Source organism: Chamaea fasciata, unplaced genomic scaffold (genome assembly GCF_029207755.1).
Source record: "Chamaea fasciata isolate MVZ Bird 193981 ecotype frontalis unplaced genomic scaffold, bChaFas1.0.hap1 SCAF_5, whole genome shotgun sequence".
Classification (NCBI taxonomy): domain Eukaryota; kingdom Metazoa; phylum Chordata; class Aves; order Passeriformes; family Sylviidae; genus Chamaea; species Chamaea fasciata.
In genome coordinates this window covers 46,618,022-46,632,140 of record NW_027094090.1, presented here as the reverse complement: position 1 = coordinate 46,632,140, position 14,119 = coordinate 46,618,022, and the positions used below count along the sequence as shown (strand labels likewise).

Below are 14,119 nucleotides of genomic sequence, written 5' to 3'. Positions count from 1 at the left end.
AAAATAAAATGAAATTGAAGTTGAGGGAGTCTGTATTTGAGATATCAAAGGGAAATATATAAGACTACATTGTCTCAGGTTTTAATGAAAAGGTATTTTGTATTTACTTTTGATAGAAAATGTGATCTGCCAATTATTGTGAAATACTTCTTTTTACTTTAAGGTTTCTCAGAAAGGCAATTCAGCTAGAAAATGGGAATCTCATGTTTCATGTTTGTCTGTCTAGAATGTTAATCATATATATTGCTGTAGAATACAGATTCTATTCACTTTCTAGAAGTAATAAGCAGGTTTTTTTCATAAAATCTACTATAATAAAAAGAAGTCACATTAATGCTCTTAATAGCATGGAGAATAGCTATGTTCCTTTGGTGAAAGAGGGAGATAACTTATTAAAAAAAAAGAAGTTATAAATATGTCTGTGTATAACCCAAACAATCCACCAGGCATTTTGGAGTTTTTCTAGATAAAAGGTGTAAGTGTGGAGACATTGAGGTAAATTAATAAATTGACAGTATCAAGCCAACTATGTTGTTTTTTGAGGTGCTATAATTTTATAGCATCCTAGGTTTTGTTTCACAATATTTTATACTGTGAAGAAGAAGAGAGAAAGCAAAATCTTCAGGCAATGTTCAGTCCTATTTATATCTACCTAATTTTGAAGTTAGCAAAATTGAGTCTATAACTCTCAGACAATGTTTTAGCCAACAGTCTAAGTACTTACAAACCACTAGGTTTGTCTCTAATTAGCTTTTATGATTAGCAGATACCACATACAGATAGCAGTTCTATATACACATAAAGCTTTTTTTTAGTTAACTGTTGTAATATGTTTGTATATAGGCAGGTGATTAAATTCTCCCTTATTCAGACTGGTTTTATAGAGTTAGTGTTTTTGCATTGTGAAAAATAAATATTGACAGCAGAAAGTTCCTTCAGAAATCCATCTGGATATTCTTGCTCCTTGTATCATTAAGTGTCCCTATCTCTGGAGCTGGTTTACTGTTTGCTCTTTTCTGTTGAACAGGAAGCCACTGGGAGCCAGTCAGTGTGAGATATGACATAGAGGGATGCTTTTGAACACATGCCTAGTTTTTGAGCTGAATTTGTGTGCAAATGAAACACCAGGGCACTTAGGATAGGCAGCTGACAAGGCAGAAGGCTTTCCTTCACTCCTTTCTATCCACTTCCAAAGTGGACAGTCTGAGTGTATCTTTTTTTTTAATCTCTCTTGAATACAATAATGTTCTATTGTAAGGTTCATGAGCAATTGTTGAGCTGCCTCTTAAGGACAGGAATCTTAACATCTTTCTCCCACAGACAGTTGTTTCTCATCAGGACTGTAACATCAAAGAAGAACTGCACACACTTCACAGTTAGGATTTTTAGTGGCTAGAATCTCTTTTTTTGACCCAGAAAGAAAGACTCACTGCCAAAGGGGTTTTCTCATCATGAAAATAGGAAAGGATCTTGAGTTTGCAAATTTCTTGAATGTTTTTTAACTTTTAGCATTTACATTGGTATTTTGAAGATGAATTATTATTTGATGAAATATAAGAAAATAATTGAATCAGAACCTAGAGCAATAGAATCATTGTGGAAAAGGGTTTCTGGTGATAACTTTTTGCCGTCTTGGTTTTGGGAAACACTGACATAGCAGTTTGTTTGTATATGAAGGAATTAACGGCATTAACAGTGATACCTGTAATAAAAGTTTTCCTTACAGCTAGTGTGACTGCAAACCTGAAGCAAGACCCCTTAATTCTTGTTAAATAGACTGATGATTCCATGGTAGCTGCTCCAAAACTGGAATCTTTCAGTGAACCTATAGAAAATTTTTTTCAGTTCAGATTTTATTGAAAATGTTATTTAGGTTCCCTTATAATCTTTATTCATTTCATTTTATGTAATCTTCACATTCAGTTTCCATTTCACAATAGCTAGGGCTAAGAATTTGCAATGAATAAGTAGATTATCATACCACAGACATCATCATAGTAACAATTAAAGCAATAGAGCTTTGACATAAAACAGTGGGATTTCTTGTTTAAAGACCCATACAGAAGTAGCTTGTTTATCAGCAGAATGATTTTCCTTCAGTGATGAGTAGTGAATTAAGTGGTTATGTTCATGTATCATTCTTATATTTCCATCTTAACTGCTGTAGTCCAACATGGCCACATCAGCCCTCATAAAATTGCCAAGAGTATAGGCAGTATGAGGAGATAGCACTGAACCATGGAGCTTTTTATATCCTGAAAACTAAAAAAAAAAAAAAAAAAAAGTTAAGAATGTTAGTGGGCTTTGACACACTTTTTGCCAGGAAACCAGAGTTCATACATTCCCATTCAGAATTACTGTTCCGAACTGTGTTATGAAATAGGAAATTACTGGGTTATTTAAGAATATAGGAGATACAGGCAATATTCTCTTCACTTGTGTTTACTGCTAACGTGCACATTTCCCATGTTGTCATGGAATAACTTGTTTTACTGTTTTTAAGCACCACTTTTAGCTTACAGTGTGAATTTACTTTCCCTCCAATTGTCTCTTACTGTTAGGCTTAGTTTTCACATTGCTGAAATATGTGCAAAGTTTATTTGGTACTATTTAATGAGGAAGTACAAACTTTTGCAAACTTTGCATGCTGCTGGGATCTTAAAAGAACAATATCAAACTCTTTTTCTGTTAATTTTGTATTTCACTTTTGAGTTATGTAACACATAAAAGTAGAATTCACAACAACATTTTTTCATGTAGATAATATAACTCTCCATAACTTCAGTAGTTCAAAAAACATTTTCTTGTTCTTTCTATTTTGCTGTCGGAGCATGCGTAGGAGAGATTTCTTCTAAGAGAGTCTTGGTTTATGCTATTGCAATAATAACTTTTATACTAAACACACTTAATTTTTATTTCTTCTGTATCAAAAACTTTTAAACATGGAAGATTGTCTTCCATGAAATAGCAAATATTTATTTGTCTCTTCTATCAAATCTATTGTATGTGGTATCAATTAATTGGTTTCTATTGTGCAAATTTTTCAGAGTATTTACTTGACTTCAGAACAAGATGCATGGGCAGATATAGAATATTTTCAAAAAAGGCATAGATTATTTGTAATAGGTAATGGATTAACACATTTTGGTGTTAAATCTTTCTTTTCAAAGAAAACTTATGCCATATTGTCCCATTTTAGTGAAGTTATCTGCCCTCCAATCAATCAGTTTATGACTCTGGGGTTACTGTTCACAGAGCTGTTGTGTTTTGCTTCAAGATTTACATAAGTGCATTCAGTTCTTCTCTCCCCTTCACAGCAATGCATATATTTTTCATTTAGTGGCACAGTAGTTGATAGAAATTTAACTATGAAATGTGAGAAATGTGAGTCTGCTTAACATAGAGTAGTGTGCTAATTGTTTTCTGCATTTGCTATCAAATATTGACTTCGGTATAAGGTTTCTCAATACCTAACATTTTCCATGGTTCCTGCCCTTATAAGGTGAAGAGTTAGTCTTCATGTTTGCTGCTTCAATTGGAGCTGTGTGTGTATGTTTAAAACCTAGGCATTAGAACATAAGCATCTTGCAGAGAAATACTGTTTCCATGGAGCTTAGGTTTCAGCTCATTTTATCTATTTTTAAGATAATAGCCTTTATTTTAAAGAGGCATTTTCCCATGGCTTGAAATTCTAACAAGTCATGATTTTTTAGCATCTTTCATGAAAACAATAGAAAAAAAAAAAGGAGGATATTTAAACTAGAAATGGCTTTCTAGTTTATAATTGTATTTTTTTCAGATAACCTAAGAATCGTTTATTAAGTTATTGTATTACGCTACATTGCTACACACAACCATTAACATTTGCATAAACTAGATTATGATATTCTTTGTTACAGTGAGTTATTTATTAGAGGAAGCATCTGCTCTTTTTAATGGCCTGAGTATTGAATTCATGGGAAAGCATGTAACATGACTACAACAATCTAGCTTCATTTGAAATGCTGAAGATCTGCCAGTCAGAATTATGAAAACACTGCATAAAATATAGTGACATGTTTCTGCTGCTGAGGGTAGCACTGCATTCATTATGTTCACAATTTACCCGTGTCTTCACACATTTATAGTTTAGGCTGTATTAGTGAGTTTTGTATTGTAAGGCATTGTAGGAACCTTTAGCTTTCAGAGATTTATGTCTGTAGAGTTTTTGTATGAACTTTTAAATTTGAAACATGGATATGTGAAAATATGCATTGGAAAAGGAGAAAATAAATCTATATTTGGGGTGTCATGTAAATAATACTCTTTTCTTTTCATACATAACATTTGAAAAAGCAAATATAAATTTTAAATGGTTTCTGAAAAACTAAACATCTTATTTACATTTCTAATGAAATAAACAGGACAACTCTAGCATGCTTTTAAAAATTGATGTTTTTCTGAGCTCTGTGGAAGGCTTACTGAAACTTACAAAAGCTGTTTCAGGTGCTGAAGGGAAATAATTATTTCAGTTAACTCTGTACATGTATTATTTCTACATCAGCAGACCTGCAATTTCAGATGTTTGATGAAAGGGTAAAAGATCATACTCTTTTAAAAACCTTGCTGGAAATACTTTGTGCAGACCAGAGTAGATCCTCCAGTGTCATAACCCTTAAATGAGATTATTGGTGATTTTCCAGATTCTGTAATATATCGTGAACCTTATTATATGTTCTATGACAAATTACACACTCAAGTGTTTCTAGCAGTCATAACAATGAAAATTTATGATAGTTTGACTCATGAAAAATTATTCAAATTGTATGATACTATGAAACTTTCTTTGGTTAAATTATTAGTAATAGATAAATCTGTTTTTACTAACCATGAATTATAGTAATATTCCTGATATCTTTGACTGGGAAGGCAGTCAAAATAAATATTTGACCATCTACTTGGGGTTTTGTGTTATCGTGACATAGGGAATACTTTCAGTTGTTTTTGCTTAGTACATTATTGTGGCAAACTTGTGCAACGCCCTTCAGGTTCGAGCATTTCCCTTTCCACCTTGCTGCATGTCAAAAAACTGTTCTAATTATCTTTAGTCACTGGTCAGGACTTCTTTCTTGCTTGAATTCTTGATTCCTCTCAGCAACCCTCAGTTACTTATCATTAATATTTCAGTGTGAAGTGTCCCAATCCAACAAGGTTATACATCAGTCTGTTTACAAATGTCAAGAAGTATGTTTGATGCAAATAGACTCAAAGTAATTTTGTACAGTGAGGATGGTGAAACATTGGAATAGTTTGCCCAGGGAGGCAGTAGATGCCCCATCCCTGGAAACATTCAAGGTCAGGGCTCTGAGCAGCCTGGTCTAGTTTAGGATACCCCTCCCCATAGCAAGGGGTTGGACTAGATAACCTTTGAACGTGCCTTCCAACCCAAACCATTTCATAATTCTATGATTCTATGACATAAATGGAATAAATGCAATATTCATTGCTCACTCTCAGGATATTCAGGAACTTTGGGTTGATGTAGCATATAAGATCAGTAACTCTCCAAAGTTTCATCGATGAAGTATCTTCTAAGGAGCAACTGGGCAGAATTTATCATACTATGACGGAGGGGTAGCCACCTGGGTTCTAGATGATGGTTCTCTGGCCTTCAACAAGCCAGGGGAGACAGCACAATACCCTGGTGGATCTCTAGGGGTATGTCAGTATGTCAGAATTTATTAGCTGTTCTTCACTATCTATATAAATGAAAAAGATATTTCTAAAGGTGGCAGATACATTGCATTCTTCATTTCTATGTTTCCCAGATTAATTTACTTTAAGAGAGTCATGTCTGACCCTGCTGTGCTGTCCCATGTTCCAGGGAAGTAATAAAGCTTCTAGTGACCTGATTTTCATAGGAAAGGATATTGACAGAATGAAAAAAAATATGTTAAGTACAAATTCTGTCTTCTTGTCAGAGTGTCAGTTCAGATTAGGTGCCCTCTGAGCCTCTATCATTCTATTCATAGCTCATACAAACACAAATTTGCATTTACTGCTAATATCTCAGCCCTTAACCACATACACACACAGAGAATCACTAGGTTGGAAGAGACCTCCAAGATCATTGAGTTCAACCCATGCCCTAATATCTCAACTAAACCATAGCACTGAGTGCCACATCCAGTCTTTTTTTAAACAGACCCAGGGATGGTGACTCCACCACCTACCCAGGCAGACCATTCCAGTACTTTGTTATTCTTTCCGTGAAAATTTTTTTCCTAATATCTAACCTATATTTCCTTTGGTGTAGCTTGAGACTGTGTTGTCTTGTTCTGTTAGTTGCTGCCTGGAGAAAGAGACCAACCCCCACCTGACCACAACCACCTTTCAGGGAGTTGTAGATTGATAAGGTCACCTCTGAGTCTCTTTTTCTCCAGGCTAAACAACCCCAGCTTTCTCAGCCATTCCTCACAGGGTTTGTGTTCCAAGCCCCTCGCCAGCCTCTTTGCCTCCTCTGGATGTGCTCAAGCATCTCTACATCCTTCCTAAACTGAGGGGCCCAGAACTGGACCCAGTACTCAAGGTGTGGCCTCACTAGTGTCAAATACAGGGAAGAATTACCTCCTTGGTGTTGATGGCCACACTATTCCTGATCCAGGCCAGGATGTCTTTGGCCTTCTTGGCCACCTGGGCACACTGCTGGCTCATGTTCAGCTGCTGTCACCAGTACCCCCAGGTCCCTTTCCTCCTGGGCACTGTCAAGCCACACCGTCCCCAGCCTATAATGTTGCAGGGGTTATTGTGGCCAAAATGCAGGACTCAGCACTTGGACTTAATAAACTTCATCTTATTGGACTCTGTCCATCCATCCAACCGTTACAGGTTCCATCCATCCTCTCTCTGCAGAGCCCTCTTACCCTCCAACAGATCAACACATGCTCCTAGCTTAGTGTCGTCGGCAAATTTACTAATGAAACACTCAATACCCTCATCCATGTCATCAATAAAAACATTGTACAGAACTGGCCCCAGCACAGACCCCTGAGGGACACCACTGGTGCCTGGCTGCCAGCTGGATGCAGCACCGTTCACCACCACTCTCTGGGCCCAGCCATACAGCCAGTTCTTAACCCAGCAATGAGTGCTCCTGTCCAAGTCAAGGGCTGCCAGCTTTTCCAGGAGTATGCTGTGTTGTAGTGGTTTGAAAGAAAAACAAATGAGAGGCTCCAAGTCAGAGATACAAATTAATAGGAGGAAAGGAAAAAAAAAAGTAAAATAAAATAGATGCGATAATACAAAAGACCACTGACAGAGTCAGAATACAACCTGAGCCGGGTGATGGAAAGCAGTCCAAATGAGGTGGTCTTCCTGAAGCAGTGGTCCCCTGGAAAGGTCTGGTAGCTCTGGTCCTCTGGGAATCCAGTGGGTAAGGGCTGCTTGTACTGTCCCAAACCCCAGATTATATCCAGGTGAGAATGCTTGGTTCCTCCCCCTGGGCGGAGCATCTCACAATGGGATGATGAGTCATGCAGGGGGTCCTTGATGGCCCATTAAACAGAGATAGCTCCTGGAGGGAGTTATCTATGAGTCATGGGCAAGGCATCTGATGGGCCATTAACAGAAGATAATGGCCAAGAGGGAAGGAATCTGGGAAAACACTGCCCCACCTGGATTCAACATTTCATGAAGATGGTGATAGAATACTTTGTGCACATCCTATACTACAACCCAGGACATGTGGGAGACAGTGTCAAAGATCTTGCTGAAGTCTAAATAGACAGTATCCACAGCCTTTCCTGCATCCACCAGGTGGGTCACCTGGTCATAAGAGGAGATCATGTTGGTCAAACACGACCTGCCCCTCCTAAACCCATGCTGGCTGGGTCTGATACCCTGGCCATCCTGTAAGTGCTGCATGATGACACTCAGTATGAACTGTTCCATTACCTTACCATGTACTGAGGTCAGGCTAACTGGCCTATAATTACCAGGATCCTCCTTCCCACTCTTTTTGTGGATGGGAATCACATCGGCCAACTTCCAGCCATCTAGAACCTCACCAGTGAGCCAGGACTGTCGGTAAATGATGGAGAGTAGCTTTCCAAGCTCATCTGCCAGCTCCCTCATCACCCTAGGATGGATCCCATCTGGTCCCATGGATTTTTGAATATCCAAGCGTTTCAGCAGTTCTCTGACTGCCTACTCCTGGATAACAGGGGAACCATTCTGCTCCCTGACACTATCTACCAACCCAGGAGGACAGTTGTCCTGAGGACAAACCGTCTTCCCACTAAAGACTGAGGCAAAGAAGGCGTTAAGCATTTCCGCCTTCTCCTCATCTGCAGTTACTAAGTTCCATCCCTCATACAGTAAGGAACAAAGGTTGGTCTTACCCTTCCTTTTACCATTAATATATCTATAAAAACATTTTTATTATCCTTTACAAAAGTTGCAAATTTAAGTTTGAACTTTGGCCTCCCTAATTTTTTTTCCTACATGCCCTAGCAGCCCACTTAAATATCTCCCGCGAGACCTGACCTTTCTTCCACAGATGATGCATCCTCTTTTTATTTCTAAGTTCCTTCAAAACCTTGTGAATTGCCTTGCAAACTGCCATGCCATGCCCTCAGAGCCATGCCACACCCTCAGAGCTGTGCCCTGCCCGTTTGCCCACTCCTGTTTGCTGTGCTCCCTAGAGGCCTCTTTTAATCAGCCCACTGCTCAACAGAGGAGCCCCACCCTTGCCTGCATGACTCACAGTATACATCTAGCATACATCCTTCAGTTTGATGCCTAAAAGGAAGGCAAGACTATATAGAAGGCAGAAGCAAGAGAAGCTAGAAACCTGGCAAAAATGTGGAAAAAAAGGTCTAACTCAAGATCATGTAGTTCTTGAAGATTTAGTCATGTTATGGCACATTGTTTTACAATTGTGCATAACCCTTTGCAATGGCCAAAAATAGATATTTTAGGAACAAGTTCATTCCCACTGATTAACAATCTCTTACCCCTGTGCAGGTTTCAGATAGTGTATTATAGGTATTATACCTTCAGACGTATGGTCAAAGGAGACCCATTTGACTGCAGGCCTACGAATACGGGCCACACTGTGTCCCTGGCATATGCTCTGCAACTTCAGTGTCATATGACTGTTTCTACAAGACAATAAAATCTAATTTACATTTATCAATATGGGTGACTGTTCTCCAGTGATTTCCCACTAGAGTGACTCACTCTCAATGTTACTTCTCTTTATTTTACTTCTATCATGTATGTATTTTTATACTTTTCACAAAAAAAAAAATTACTTATTTTAATGTACTAGCAGCCCGACACACTATTTTTATGAAGTTATAATTTCAAATAAGGACAAATTCTGTCTTGATGGTGATGGTCAGTTATATGTTTCATGTTCAGCAATTTGGCATAGTTAATACAAAATTGAGATTGAATAATCTCTATTTTTAAAACAAAAATAAGACTCATTTTGATTTCAGGACTAAAGATATAAAGGAAAATTATTTTTAGGAGGTTTTATTATGCAGTTGATAATAACTTGGACATGTACATTTACTGTAGTTATTTGTTAGTGCAGTTGGTCAAGAGCTTTCAATCTTGTAAAAAAACAGAATCCCATTGCTTCACGCCTGATACAGACAATCTTATGACATCTGCTAACACCAAAGTTGAAGTTGGTGAATTAGTTTAGGTCTTAGAAATTTCTAGAAATGCTTAGTACCAGCAAAATGGAGAACATTTTACAGCAACCAGAAGTTTTCACAATGCTTTTCTCCAGCAATGAGAAATTTTCTTTTTGTTACATATGCACTTTTTAATTAATTATCATCTTCACTTAATGGGTTGATGGAATTCCAGGCTTTCTAAAGTATTAATTCTTTTTTTTTTTTGGTCTAACTCATTTAACTTCTGCTGGACATACTAATATTGTATTTTATTTATGAGAGAGATATTTATGAAGAATTTAATTGTCAGTAGTTTACACTCTAATCATTTTCTGAGTAACCCTATCGTTTTTATTTATTCTTTTCTGACATTTATATTCATGCAATGTTAATTACAGAATGTTGAATAACATTCAGAAAATCAAACTATGTTAAGAGCAATTAGGAAAGGAGTAGAATACAAAAAAAGGGGCATCATTATGTCAGTGTGACTACTTGGTGAGCCCTCATCTTGAATGAGGAAATCTGAGAAAATGTGATCACTGTCACATCATTGAAGACTGAGAGGATGAAGAGTGACAGGTATGGTCAAAATCCTCTAACAGCTGGGTGAGTAGGTTAGTATTTCTCATTTGCTAAAGGAGAGGACACGGGAAGTGCATATGTCTGTAAAATCACAAGGAGAGGATAAGTAAAGAACAACCCTTCATTGCCATCTAAAGTATAAGACAGCAATGTCAAACTTGGTGAGATAGCTAAAAACAAAATGGGGGGCATGCAAACTATGAAAGGGGACATGTGCTCTTGCGGCAACTTGAGATAGTAATTCTAGAAAGTTGGATTGGCAGACAAACGAAACCAAGTCAGCACCTTTCGACTATGAGGTGTGAGACCCACAAGGTGTTGCAGAAGCAGAAGCAGTTACTACATGCTTGACCTTATCTCATGCTGGTATCACTCTTCTCTAGGTCAGCACTATTGGCTGCCTTTACAGACAGAATACTGGGTGACACAAAGTATGATCCAATGTCTATTCTAATGTTTTGTGTATCAATTTGAAATGGTTTTGTTTTTTTTGTTTTGGGGTTTTTTGGGGGTTTTTTGGGGTTTTTTGTGTTTTTTTTTTTAATGTAGCTGAATTTAGGTGCTGAACAGAATTTCACTTTGGTGCTTTGTGACAATTTTAAGGCTGCAGTATTTCTTCATGGGCTTCTCTAGGCAGATTTACTATAATTAGGGTTTTGGCATTGTGACTTAAATGCATGTTTCTAGAAGAGTACAAGGATTAACTTGAAGTCTCCTGTTTTAGTCATTGCTTTGGAAAATAAATCTTTCCCTTTTTACAGCAGACTTAAATGGACAGGGTAAAAATTCATACCTCTGTATAATTTTCTATTAATTGCATTTAAGGACTGAAATGGCTTAAGTTAATAAAGTTACATTTGGAGCTGCAAGAAGGCTACTTGCAAAATTTTGTAATCCTTATTATGTCTACTATTTGAAACTAGTTATTATTAGTTCATGTCTGTGAGATTACTAATGCTGAGAGCTCATAATCTGACTAGGTAGAAACTGGAAAGGGAGAAACATATAGAGATAGAATTGTATTCCTCTTTTAGATATGTTTTTTTGAATGCTGATGACCAATTTTGTATTGTCTGCTGGTACATAGTAATTTATTTTTATTAAAAATGCATCTTAGTATTCTATTTATTTTATTTGTATGATTTTCTTCCCTGTACACTGTTTCCAGTGTTCATTTTCAGGTTCCTTGTTAGTTTAACGTGGGATTTAAATCTGTCTCTACTGAAGTCATCAAGAATTTTGTATTGAGACTGCTCTTGCTCTGTCTTAACCCTATCCTTCAAGAGGCCTTGAATTATTGCCAAACTATTAGCTCTCATAAGGATCAAATGAGCACAATGACCAGGAAAAAAAAAAAAAAAAAGACAAAGTGTTGAGTCATGTAATTATTTGCTAAAAGTATAAATTATTTATCTGAAAAGGCACTGTTAACTACAGCCATAGTTTACCTTAGGTAATATAAGCTCTTGGTGAAGACATTGTTATTCCATATTTTCTTAGTCATCGCATTCTTCAATCATTTTCTGAGTAGGGTTATGATATCTAACTGACAGAGTGGTTTCTTGCCCATTGCCTTTTATTATATCGTATTTGATTTATGTCTGGTACTTGACTTTCAGAGACATCCATGTGTCCAGTGTAAGAAAGATGTGGAAATATGTCTTTGACCATGCAATTGCTTTCTGCCAGGATTAAAAAAAGTAAATCTCTGGTGAAACTCTGCTGAACCTGGATGTTATCCTCTTATTCATGTTCAAAAGTAGTAACACTCTACTTGATTGGATTACTGTACCAGCAAAACTTCTAATTCCTTTTTTCCCCTCCCTCAACATTTGTTAATCAGTAGAATGTGCTGTACGTATCGCTGTTATGGGACCTTTTGTCATTATTTTGCTGAAATGTAGAGGAGTAATTCATCTTCATTTACAGCCTGGGACCCTGCCATCCATATGTAGAAGGCATATTTTTAGTTTTCCTATATGTAATATAAACATTTAGTAAAACTATCCCTGAAGAGAATGTAATTATAGTGGTTAATGTAATTGTTGCTCTCATGAGATACAATTAAAAAAGAAAATGAGACATGCCCTGAATTACAACCTAGAAGAACAGGTATGGCAAAAGCAGTAAGCCAGTTTTCATTAAATACAAAGTTTGATGAATCAAGTTCTTCTGTAAACTGAACAAGAACTGTATTATACAAAATTTAAAGAAATAAGAAATGTTATCTTCTAGCACGCATGTAATTCTTCTGGTCTGTTACAGTTTGGATTTCTGCAGAATGCAGTATTTAATTTACTGAATTCTAAACCCTGCTAGCCAGAGTTATTGAGCCTGGTTCTTTTACTGTGTCATAGGAGAAACATCTCTCTAATCTACTTAAATTTTTACATTTCAGGAATCTTATTCAAAGAAGAGAGGTTATGCATTGGAAGCAATACCCTCTGTACCTCTGGATGCAGTTCCTTCAGAAAATGACAGCAGTCTTTGTGATTCGATAGACATAGCAGTCACCAAAAAGCCTTGTTCCCTAGAGATAGCAAGAGTTCCTTCCTCAAGACCAGGTAAATCACCAAATAATCCTTTACACAGTCATTGGTGTGTTAATCTATAGAATATATAGGTTTATGTTTTTAAGTATGCTCTGTTTATTTATCACAGTATGATTATACTCTTCCATTAGCTTCCACAAGAGCTTCACATCAGAATGAAGATTAATAGCAAAATGTTGTAGAAGTGAAAACAAAGCAGATGTTTAAACACTTTCCTAGATAAATACAAGATTGCAAAAAGCCAAATTAGAAACAGAGTTTCTTGTCGACAATCCTTTTGCAGTAATCCTTTAACCAACCAGTTTCTTTTTTTTCTAAGTTACTGCTTAGCAACAACATTATGGAACTACTTAGTACTTAAAATTTAAAGTACTCTGCATTTTCATGTTACATGAAAGAATATGCAATCCATTTTTGAAAATTAAATAGTGAATGAGAATTAAGAGAAATATTAAATGACAGTTTGACAGACTGCAGTTTGTTATATATAGGTTTGAGCAGCAATGAGTTAAAATATTTAAAAACTAATAGAATTATGCTAATTCAAATATTATCTGTAAGTATGATACTATTTCTAAGAATTCTGTTTATGTTCTCCAAAATTATATGATCTCTTCCATTACCCTTGTTTGAACTCTTCGTTAGTCACCGTCTGGTATAGGAATTTCAGAATATAGTCATTTTGCTCTAAGTAATTGGACTGAGAGTCTGCTTTGACAAATGACAGTTCTCAGCAGCAGAGACCTATTTGGAACATGCAATTGACTTTCTGACCTGTGCCATCTTGATTAGAAATCATGATTTGGGTAATATATGAGGATGACAGGTGATTATTGACTAACATTGTGTTACTGATCTGGCCTGCATAAGGGGAAGCACTGTCTTGATTTCACAGCTGAACTAATATTGAAAGAGTGCTAGAGCTGTATCAGGCATAGTATATGAGGGCCAGATAGCAAGATACCGCTTTGGAGTTTGCAAGGTAAGATGGAGTGGACAGTAATTCCCGCCTCTCTATTAAATTTGGCCTGAAGAAGACTTGGTGGAACCTGCATTCTGACCAACAGTCTAAAAGGAGGCACAAAATAGGATAGCATCTTTATAGCATAGTTGCACAGAATGGACCAGAATCCGACTTGAACATCAGCATGACTACTTGTGTTTCTTACTTTGGCTCTGATAATCTTAAAAAAAATAGTTTGTGCAGGACAATATTGTGGGTTGTTTTTCAGTAGAGGAAGAAAATAACAAATTATCTTTCACACCTCTACTTGAATAATTACCATAAACATATGGATTGCAGTGGAAAGACTG

General features: G+C 36.6%; 1 protein-coding gene across 4 annotated transcripts in view; it reads left to right on the top strand.

The window, feature by feature from the left end:
• Nucleotides 1-14,119, top strand: part of ANKS1B (ankyrin repeat and sterile alpha motif domain containing 1B) — a 413,998-nt gene that overhangs the window by 106,025 nt on the left and 293,854 nt on the right. For all 4 annotated transcript variants that reach the window (XM_066183438.1, XM_066183439.1, XM_066183437.1 and 1 more), the window contains one exon: nt 12,652-12,817. In XM_066183438.1, coding sequence (XP_066039535.1) covers nt 12,652-12,817 — 166 coding nt within the window. The remainder of the gene's footprint in view (nt 1-12,651; nt 12,818-14,119) is intronic.